Here is an 11,413-nt window from a genome sequence, read left to right as displayed (position 1 = left end):
TTAAAATTGGAATTAAATACATATTTAAGTAATTAATTATTGACACATTTAATAAATTCTTAACTCATTTAATTAATTATTTATTTCATATTTTAATTCTTTCTTGACACATTTAATTAATTATTTCATGATTTATTTATTTCTTTTTCACAGTCCTGACCTCTGGCTGTTCATGAATTTATTTTATCTGTCAGCCTCACCCATCAAACTCGGGGCGGGGTTAACGCTGATCGAGTCAAAACCATTGCTTTAGCCTGGTGGCCCCGTTTGTCCTTCTCCACACTAGCAACCGGCATGTGGAAAATAACTGAACTGTACTTTGAAAAACCCTATTTGTGTGTCACCAGATACACTTTTAATATTTTTTAGCAGTGAATGTAGTGGTTTAATCTTCAGATATCTTGTCGGTTTGTCAAGATAGAGCCTGTTTGTAAAAGTGCTTCGATGATTTTGGAGATGTCTGCCCAGCCTAGTCTCACAGCAAAGTGTGTGATAGTCCATCTAAGGAGCTTGGAAAGAAAAGCGTCTGGACTTTAAGTTTCCGTGAAGACGATAAAGAAGTCCAGATGTTTTCTTTCCAAGCTCCTTAGACTATGATGACCTGGATGACTGAGAACCTTCACACACGTGTGACAGACCTGCTCGGCTCACAAGCGCTTGCCGCAGACAAAGCGTGGGTCCCGGTACACAACTGTCATAACCCCTGCTGACTGTCACCTCTCGGAGGTTCAACATAGACTTGGTTTAGTGAGGATATATCTATCGAGTGTTTATTTTCTGATGTTTGTATGTGCCATACTTGTTTCAATCGCCAATTCTGAATTATAACTAATGTTAAAAACATGTTTAAGGAGGAGATAGAGCAAAAACAAATCCAGTCAGCATCTGATCTTTGTGCTTTTTGTTCAATTATCACTGTGACCTGTGTATAAATGTGTGTGTGTGTGTATATGTATGTATGTATATATATATATATATGTGTATATATATATATATATATATATATATATATATATATATATATATATATATATATATATATATATATATATATATATATATTAGGGGTGCAACGATACACAAAATTCACAGTTCGGTTCGATACTTTGGTGTCACGGTTCGATATTTATTCGATACAAAAATATGTTCATGCCTTTTTAATTTGTCATTTATTAAAATTATAAATATATATTTTACCTCAAAAGTACAGTTTTTTAAATTTAATGTTGCTGAAACAACAAAATAATAATAAAAAAAGAAATCTATCTGATCGAGAAATCACTTGTTAAGTCAAATTGTTGAATGTTCTCATTGTGTTTCTTAAATTTGTAAAGTTTTAGTTCAAGCAGTAGGATCAAAGCCACTCCTTTGACCCTGACCACCTCTCCAGCCATTTTGGTGCTGGGGGAGGCTGACGTGGGTTTTATTGTACAGGGTGGGCCATTTATATGGATACACCGTAATAACATGGGAATGGTTGGTGATATTAAAGTCCTGTTTGTGGCACATTAGTATATGTGAGGGGGCAAACTCCTCAAGATGGGTGGTGACCATGGTGGCCATTTAGAAGTCGGCCATCTTGGATACAACTTTTGTTTTTTCAATAGGAAGAGGGCCATGTGACACATCAAACTTATTGGTAATGTCACAAGAAAAACAATGGTGTGCTTGGTTTCAACGTAACTTTATTCTTTCATGAGTTATTTACACGTTTCTGACCACTTATAATATGTGTTCAATGTGCTGCCCACGAGCTAACTGCACTAACGCACTAGTTCCCACCAAAGTAATTGAGCATTGCGTGGCACATCCGACATACTGTTTTACTTTTGTCCATGACGCGCTTACCATCAGGGTCATACTTCACATGAAAACCAAAAGAGTTCCAAACGCCAGATCTGAATGAGGGTGGGGGAGGTTCAATTTCGGGTAGCGTTGAGGCAGTTGCCATGTTGCAACGAGCTTAGCTTCTGTCTCACTAGCTTGCACTGCGCTCAGTGGCGCTGCGCTCGACAGTGCAGCCTAGGCGGAGTAGTCGAACGCAGATCCACTGATCTCTCAATACAGACAGCATCGTCAGAAGAAAAGTTGATAAAATAAATTTAAAAATTTGTATTGTTCGATACATATGCGTACCGAACCGAAAGCACTGTATCGAACGGTTCAATACCGATACATGTATTGTTGCACCCCTAATATATATATATATATATATTTGGGTGCTAGTAGGTGTTAGGTTCAGGGAATTTACGCAAATTTGCGTGGGGTTAGTAAATCCAGTGGTAGGGACTTACCATTAGATTCTAGAAAGTCAGTATTTCTAGTGTTAACCATAATGTAAACCAACAAGAGGCCACCAGACAGTAAAACATACAAAGAGACTTTAAGAGAATGCTAACTGCCCCAACAGTACTGACCTAAGCCTAATCTTAAAAGTAGAGAGGGTGTCTGTCTTCCGAATCCAAACTGGCAGCTGTTTCCACAGAAGAGGGACCTGAAAGGTGAAGGTTCTACCTTCCATTCTCCCCAACTTTCAGGCAATGAATGGTTAATCTAAAAAATAAACAAAAAAATCCTGCAGTGAGTGTCCTGTAAAGTTTTTAACTAATTTTAAATAAACTTTTAAATGTTTTGTGCACTTTGATTATAAAACTTCAGGGATACGACTTTGTTTTGTTTGGTTATATATCGTCTTTATTTTCTCATCGTAGATGGTCTCTTTATATTATTTGTAGAGTTTGGTTTTCACTGAGTCAGCAAAACTGTTTCTCCCCACAAAATGCCTTTCATTGGTATTTCTAAGCAACATGCTTACCATGTGGAGATTTGCTAATGGTTAAGGCAAAAAATGTATGCTTTTTGATCTGTCCCTTCAGATTTTCCACAACATGACTGTAAGGATGAGGAGGGGCTCACAAATCAGCAGGTCTGTAACCAGGAGAAGAACTCCAGTTTAGGCCAGGAGGATCCTTCACAGATTAAAGGGGAACAGGAGGAACTCAGTACCAATGAAGAGGAAAAACCGCTTGTACTAATACAGGAGACTGCAAATTTTCCATCTCGTGAAAAAAGTGACCACAGTGAATCAGAACCAAGCTGTGACCAGTGCCTTTCTCACAACTCTTCTGACACAGATCAGGATGAAAGCAAGGATGGTAACTCACACAGAAATAAGTTGGAGGAAATTGTATCAGGCCTGACAGTTCAAAATTCCAAGGCAGCTAAGTTATGTAGAACCTGTGGGAAAAGATTTTTTTGGAAGTCAGACTTGACTAAACACATGCGAAGTCACACTGGTGAGAAACCACATTCTTGTAGCACTTGTGGGAAAAGATTTAATTTGAAACAAATTTTGAAAATGCACATGCGAATTCACACAGGTGAGAAGCCACATTGTTGTAGCACATGTGGGAAAAGATTTACTCAGAAGGGTCATTTGAAGATTCACATGCAAATTCACACAGGTGAGAAGCCACATTCTTGTAGCACCTGTGGGATAAGGTTTACTCGGAAGGCTAACTTGAAGAGACACATGCAAATTCACACAGGTGAGAAGCCACATTGCTGTAGCACCTGTGGGAAAAGATTTAATGTAAAATCAAATTTGAAAGCACACATGCGAGTTCACACACGTGAGAAGCCAAAGTCTTGTAGCACCTGTGGGAAAAGATTTACTGACAAGAGTCAGTTGAAGAGTCACATGCAAATTCACACAGGTGAGAAGGCATATTGCTGTAGTACCTGTGGGAAAAAATTTCATGTAAAATCAAATTTGAAAACACACATGCGAATTCACACAGGTGAGAAGCCACATCCTTGTAGCACCTGTGGGAAAAGATTTACTCAGAAGGCTAACTTGAAGAGACACATGCAAATTCACACAGGTGAGAAGCCACATTCTTGTAGCACCTGTGGGAAAAGATTTACTAGGAAGGGTCAGTTGAAGAGACACATGCAAATTCACACAGGTGAGAAGCCACATTCTTGTAGCACCTGTGGGAAAAGATTTACTCAGAAGGGACAGTTGAAAAGTCACGTGCAAATTCACACAGGTGAGAAACCACATTCTTGTAGCACCTGTGGGAAAAGATTTACTCAGAAGGGTCCATTGAAGACTCACATGCAAAGTCACACAGGTGAGAAGCCACATTGCTGTAGCACCTGTGGGAAAAGATTTACCAGGAAGAGTCAGTTGAACAGTCACATGCAAAGTCACACAGGTGAGAAGCCACATTGCTGTAGCACCTGTGGGAAAAGATTTACCAGGAAGAGTCAGTTGAACAGTCACACGCAAATTCACACAGGTGAGAAGCCACATTCTTGTAGCACCTGTGGGAAAAGATTTACTCTGAAGGGTTACTTGAATATGCACATGCGAATTCACACAGGTGAGAAGCCACATTCTTGTAGCACCTGTGGGAAAAGATTTACTCTGAAGGGTCACTTGAATATGCACATGCGAATTCACACAGGTGAGAAGCCACATTGCTGTAGCACCTGTGGGAAAAGATTTACTCAGAAGGGTCCGTTGAAGAGACACATGAAAATTCACACAGGTGAGAAGCCACATTCTGTATTACTTTAGTACAGTTGAAAATGCATTTCGGAAACCATGCTACATGCTAAGTTTCATTCTTAGAAAATGGTGATGGTAGAACACATAAACAGTGTTTGGATCATTTAAAAATGAACATTCGGAAAAAAAAACCCTTCATTTTGAAAAGGTTTTCGGAAGCTCAGTTTCTCTTTTCACACATGGACAAGAAGAACTGTTCGTCTCACAACATAAAATGTGTGCACCTTTATCACCTTTTTCTGACGTCATTTTCTTTTTTGTTTATGGGCTTTGTCTTTACTGAAGTTTCTTCATTTTCTTTGGCATGGCCTCAACAGTGCTTGAGATATTTTTGGGTCTTGACATATTTCTCAGAATCACACTTGGAAATATCAGTTTAAAAAACTACCCATATACATGCGGTAGCCTTTATTGAAATCAGTTTTTTCTCTGAAGTTCACAGTTTGAAGGTGTTTAAAAAAGTTTACTAACTGTGCACTGTTCGCTAACTTGCACACTGCCAGAACTCCTGTTGGGATTTTTTTTTTTAATGAATTTATACACTGGATTGACATTAATGCGAAGTGCTTTGTAGATGGAAAGGGAATATTTTAGGGAATGACAATGTTAGGCGGTTGATCCAAGTTCTCGTATTGTTTGTGACCCATATACTTAGGTCATTTATTATTTATATTTTTAACATAACTTGCACTACTGTTATGTGAGCACCTGTTGATACCCAGCTGTTGTTTTGTAAAAGGACCTCAGAAGAGTCCCGGGAGTCTTCATCTTTATTTATCTTGATTGGCGTTTGGCCTGCATGTGCTTATGGCGAACACCTTAGTGTGCTTTTCTTTCTTCTAAATCTTTGTTAATCTTGTATGTTCAATAAAACTGTTGGCATCACACTTCACTCATCTCCTGTAAATTTTGTGTTTTGGTTTAAATTGTGTTCCAAAAGCCTGAATCAACATCTTTCCAGCCTATAGAAATTCTGCAAAGCCTTTAAAATTTGCGACCCCAAAATCCTGCTGCTCTTTGAAAAACTAACAGTACTTCCAAACGAGCTGTTAAACAGGGCTTCGTGTGATCTGCCTTTTGGTGATCAACTGGCCAGAAAGATTCAACACATTCAAGTGGATAATCATGCCAACTTCCTTGATTCTCGTCCTCACTTTCCAGGTCCTCAACGGTACTCCATCAATGTCTCCTGAAGTTGTGTGTTTCAGAACAAAAGTGGAGCAAATAATAGCAAACACTGAACACACACCTCCCCTGTCTGCCAAGAGCATGTCTAAGACTTTTCTATACCACCATCAGTGACGTGAAGACAGATTGTTCAAACAAATCTGCGATGGTATTTTCAGATTAAGTTAGCCAATTAAACATCACAGTGGACTTAATTAATGCAGTCAACAATTCCTTAGGAAGTGTCATGGCTCGTGGGGTGAGCTGTGTGGAATTTAACTAGGACCCAAGATGCTGGCAGCTGAGATGCAGGAGAGTTTTATTGAGAAGGTGGAGATACAAACAGAAACGGCGGAGGTGTGTAGGAAACTAAGCATAACCTAAACTGTAAAAAACAGTTTACCTAAACTGTAAAAAGTCATCAGACCCAGGACCATGACAGGAGGTACCCAACATGAATTTAAACTAGCGTGCAATTTAGTTAAATAACACACCCCTCCCTCTCAGAGCTTCAGTAACACCAATTTGTATCAAAATCTTCATTAAATCAAAATTCAGGAATCGTCTAAACTGCACTGATATCTGAGTTAGGTTCAACCTTCACAGTCACTGGAAGCTCTAATCTTACTGACGTACAGGTTCCAGACCACATCTGACACAGCAAATTCAAAAGTGTTTTTCTCCACAGAACCAAAATAGGCCAGTCCTGAAACGAAGTAACTGACAGGTGTTATGCTGATTCATAATGTTTATTATTTTATTACATCATGCAGGCTGCATTTCACTTACCTCACTGAGCTATCTATTATTGATGATGATTGTAATATGACAAGATCTGACCTAATAAATAGGCTGATAACTGATACATGCCATTCACTTTTTTATGACCCAGGTCATGATGCTGTGTGTTGCCTGTGCTCCTCACACCTGAGGGTGGTGTTGTTCGTTTTCTCTGTTTGTGTTTATGTAAGTTCCAGATGGAGACGGACCACTGGCTGAGGATGGAATGAAGCTGGCTATAAAGTGGCACCTTTCGAGACCGGCGGCACCGCCTACTTCCTGCTTCCAAACAAGCTGTTCGTTTAGCCCTGTGTCTTGTGTTTAGTGGTGTGCTGCGTTTGACCACATTTCGGTGATGAGAAGAGCTTGTTTGTCTTGTATACATTGTAAAAAGTGTAAATAGACCTTTTCTTCTTGATCGAGGAGCTGTAGGGTTGGGAAGCCTTTTTAAACAAAAAATAGAGAAAAAAAAAGCTTTTAGGTTTAGGTTAGAGAGATAGGTAAGAGGTCTGTATTTTCTTTTTTCATTTCTCATTATAGGTAAGTCAGTTCGGTTTCATTTCTTGAGTGTTTTGTTTGTTATTTTCGCCATGCCCACCAATGTTCCCTCTAATTTTTAATGTGTCTGAGCGAACACACAAACTCTCTGAGCGATCCCTTGGACCACTGTGAGCGACATCAGACGTGTGCACTGTGGTCACGCCAGCATCGAATCCATCCAAGTCACATGGTTTATTAAAATAATCAAATTACAGCATTTACATTTATGTTAGACTACTTTTAATTAACTGCTTTAGCCCACTTACAATGAAAATTTAAAACAAATCTTGTTCATGACCTGTGGAGTATGTTAATGTGGCAGGATGAATGTTATTCCTTGGTTTAACCCACTTTCAGCCTGGCGCATTAGGGGGCGCTAGTATAAATAGTGGCCATTTGAGCATTCCTGGATCGCTTACCTGTGATCTTCTTTTTGGTCACCTGACTTCCCTTTGGTGTTGCAGAGATCATTTGCGGGTTACACTTCTGAAGCCTCCATTGCGGCTGGTAGGTGTTTACTCATTGTATTGTGTACATTACCTTACTTGGTAGTAAACAGATATTGTTTGTAGGTCGTAGCTGTAGAAGCCTCCTTTGAGCCTTTCTGCTCGTGTTTCATGACGCGGCTTACTCGGTACGTAATTCAATTTTGTCACGATCTCTGCCTTTTATTTTTCTTTTATAGTAATTATTTATTATGCTTTGCAGGAAGTGTGGGCCTTAGTTTTACGCCACGCTACGCTAACTGAAGTGCTGCTGCTTTGCTTTGCTTTTACCGTCTGTTCCCGTTGCGAGGTTTCTTTTCCTGCTGCTGCCAGCTTTTAAAGTGGATGTCGGCGTGGACAGCGGCCATATGCATGCCGGTTATGGGCGTCAGCTGGCGTGCATATTGATTGACCAGATGATTAACTTATTGTCGTGCAGACGGCAAGTTGGAGCAATACGGCGATTCCGTTTGCCCCAGATTTTAAAGTTTTATCCAGATTGTATGTTGTTTTCTGTTGTTTTGATTTGTAGTTTGGCTTTTTGTTACGCCACTGGTGTGAGGCCCTTTTTCTAGCTGTAGATCACCAGTGTGGTCCTGCAGTTGGGTTATCCCCCAGCGCTGCATATTAGTTTTGTTGTAATATATTAAAATTTTCTTTGTTTCTTTTATTCAGATGCGGCGCGCCGACGTGGAGGAGACTAGGGTGCCTTGGTGGTGGGATCCTTTGAGTGTACACACCTGCCTTGTTTACTTTATTAGTGTGAGTGCGTGATAGTGTGCTGCACTTGTGTCTTGGTGTGTTTTCTTCTTTTTTTTGAGTTTGTGTGTGGCATCCCTGCCCCTCCACTGGTAAGCCTCGGCTCTGAATACCTTTTTTTTAAGCATATTTGTACACTGATATTTATGATTGTGCTTTTATACGTTGTTTTAAATAATTAATAAATTGTCAACTTATTTTATCATTGAACCTCGTCTCTGTACTGAGTATAACAAACCTAACTGCCTTCTTGGTGATTAGTGTTACCTCCAGTATCCTCTGGGTGAAATTCCCAGGGTGGCGTTGTCTTTTAAACTGTGAAGCGTATTTACTTTATTTCCACCTCGTGCTGCCACATTAACACTATTGGAAGTAAAAATGACTCCAAATTTGAAAACACAACTTTTTTTCTTCTTTTTTTTTTTTTTTTTTTTGTAAAGCTCTGACTTGTATTATGAGTATGAGTCTGCGGTCTGGGAGAGAGTCCTGTAACTCTGTCTGCAAAATACAGTATATAATGACCAATGTTGGGCAATTAATTATATAGTTACTTCTTCAAAAAAGTACCTCAGTTTGGCAAACAAATTTTTTTTGCAGCTATTTTTTTTTAATGCAGCCAATGCATTTTTAAACAAACATTTCAAACTATTTACAGAACAATCAGCTGTTCTGCATCAAATTTGATGCCACACAAATTATTTGTGCCACTCCAAAAAATAATTTGTCCACTATGAGATAAAGGAGAACAACAGCCTGATACCTGCAGGCCTGACAACAGGAGATTTCACTCCTGTAACATTCAGCATTTGCCTCATTGTTCTGACACACACAACAAAACTATTGACTACACAACACACTGACTACACAAGATTTGCACTAAACGTCGCAAATCTCTCACATCTCAAAACACCGCCGTCACTCCTAAAACTTCCCCCCGTTTCTTAACAACTAGATGCCACGTTGCCATATCATTTTTTTGATTGGTCGACATGGTACATTTTTCGACCAATAGGAAAGGGTGGGGTTTTGGTTTTGGTTTTGCTCACAGGCGGAGAGTCTTTTTGAGCGTTTTCCTTATAAAACGCAGTTTTTACCATTTCTTCCTGCAGTAAATATAAACAACGATAGTATCCAGGAAGAAAACCAAACATTGCAAATATTTTTATCATAACTCTGGTTTTACGTGGCCTATCAACACAATTTAAAAACTGCTATAAAGTCCACACATTTTCCATCAATTGTTCAGTCTGTCCTGCTCACATCTCCAATGGTTGTACACGTTGTCATTAACGTGGCTTCACTCCACATCAGCCAAGCCGCTTTGCTAGCTAAAACACCGGTGTCGGCACATAAGGATGCTGTCATAGCCTGTCAACGACATTGATTAGCTGCGTATATACGAATGTGAATCGCGTGATTGGCTGGACTATGGGATAAGGTGGCATCGTTCTAATCCCATACTGGAGCAGCCAGTCACTTACAGACTAACACTGCAAAACAGAATTGTTAAAGTATCAATTTCAATTCAGGTTAGATTTTTTTTGTGTGTGTGCGACGCAGATTTTCTGTGCGTAGAGACCGTGCCAGCAGTGCGCAATTGCGCACGTGCGCAGCTTAGAGGGAACATTGATGCCCACCCCCACGCTCACTACCTTTTGAAATTAATAAAATATCTGGTTGCTCTGAAAGCGCAATCCTGTGGCAGCGTTGGTCTTTCCTTGGGAGCAGGGGCGATATCTTTCCTTCGTTTTTGTTTTTTTGTGTTGCGCTCCTGTTTCCTCTAGGCCGTGGTGTAACAATTTACTGTAGAAAAGCTCATCTGTGATATAATATACAAATTCAAGTAATTTCTTAGTCAAAAATTGAAGTTCACTTCTTTAAGATATAAGCACAGGATTGCAATCCTTGGCTTCAAATGAGAAACAAATGAAAACAGGGTTTCTAAATTTGTTACTAATAAAGCATGATATATGTTCAGTGACAGGGATTTTACTTGAATCACTGACCTAGGATTTGACCCTCCAACATTTGTATGCTGTTCTAGTGCAATGCAGCAAAACAACAGAAAAAACATTTAGGAAATTCACAGTTGCAGGAAACCAAAGTGCAATTATTTAAAATGAAAAACTGAAGGAGAAAAAAACAGAAACTGCTTTTCCTTTCAGTCCTGTTTTGTATATTGACTCATATTAGAATATGAAACATTAAGAATTGTTGTTTTGAGTTTAGTGTCATTTAAATTCAGGATTTTAATTTCATTGTATTGTAGTGAAGTAGATTCTGGGGTAGGATTTTACATGATGTCCACAAACGCACCACTGACATCCACACCTTCCCAGTTGACAATTAGCAGGCTTATAAGAAACAGCTGCGCTTCACTACCAGAAGGAGTCATTTGGCAGTCTTGTCCATCCAAGGTGGCTGTGAGCATTAGGCAGTTAAGCGCTGCAGATCTCTCAAGGAAAGCTACTCAGTTTAGTATTGCCCTTTAGAGAGTGGTTTGCACTATACTGCTGCTGTCTTGTCATGCTGTTTTGTTGTTATGCGATGCTTTTATAACGAACAGTAATTTGGGGTGTATTTGTTTTATGTAGATCTTTTACTAATTTGTTTAACGTTTTATGCTTTCTTTTATTGCTTTAGTGGAGGTGCGGCCGCTTGTTGAGGGGCTAGGCACGTGAGGTGGAATCCCCTCCCCGATGCATGCGAGTGTACACACCGGGCATAGGTAGATTGCACCATTTAGAGTTTAGTGTGAGTGAGGTCTGCAGTGAAATCACACGGGTGAGTAATTGGTGGCACCCTTGGGCACTCCTCCCTGTAGGTTGCCTCCTCAAGTGGCCGGTCTCCACCATTTTTTTTTTTAGTTATTCTTTTATCATGCTGTGATTGTTTTTAGGGTAGCATCGTGGTAGGGAGTCTGGTCGTTTTAATCATCGGTTGTTAATAAAGTGTTTTAATTAACTATTTTGCCGTCTCAACCCTGCTACCTTAGGTGCCTTTTTGATTTTATAATTCTATGCTCTTAGTAGTTCTTCTTAATAAACTTTGATTTGTAAAATTCATCTGTCTCACCTCTGCCGTTAATAACGAGTCTGTGGGCTTT

At 39.5% G+C, this 11,413-nt stretch overlaps 1 protein-coding gene across 1 annotated transcript; it reads left to right on the top strand.

The window, feature by feature from the left end:
• Window positions 1-3,358: 3,358 nt before the first annotated feature.
• Window positions 3,359-4,585, top strand: LOC135932169 (gastrula zinc finger protein XlCGF57.1-like). Its single transcript, XM_065469528.1, has 2 exons — window positions 3,359-4,052; window positions 4,305-4,585. The coding sequence occupies exons 1-2, from the start codon at window positions 3,359-3,361 to the stop codon at window positions 4,583-4,585; spliced, it is 975 nt and encodes a 324-aa protein (XP_065325600.1).
• The last annotated feature ends 6,828 nt before the right edge of the window (window positions 4,586-11,413 follow it).

This window comes from Pelmatolapia mariae, linkage group LG18 (assembly GCF_036321145.2).
Source record: "Pelmatolapia mariae isolate MD_Pm_ZW linkage group LG18, Pm_UMD_F_2, whole genome shotgun sequence".
Classification (NCBI taxonomy): domain Eukaryota; kingdom Metazoa; phylum Chordata; class Actinopteri; order Cichliformes; family Cichlidae; genus Pelmatolapia; species Pelmatolapia mariae.
Note: the sequence above shows the minus strand (reverse complement) of the source record. Positions and strands in the feature narration are given on the sequence as shown.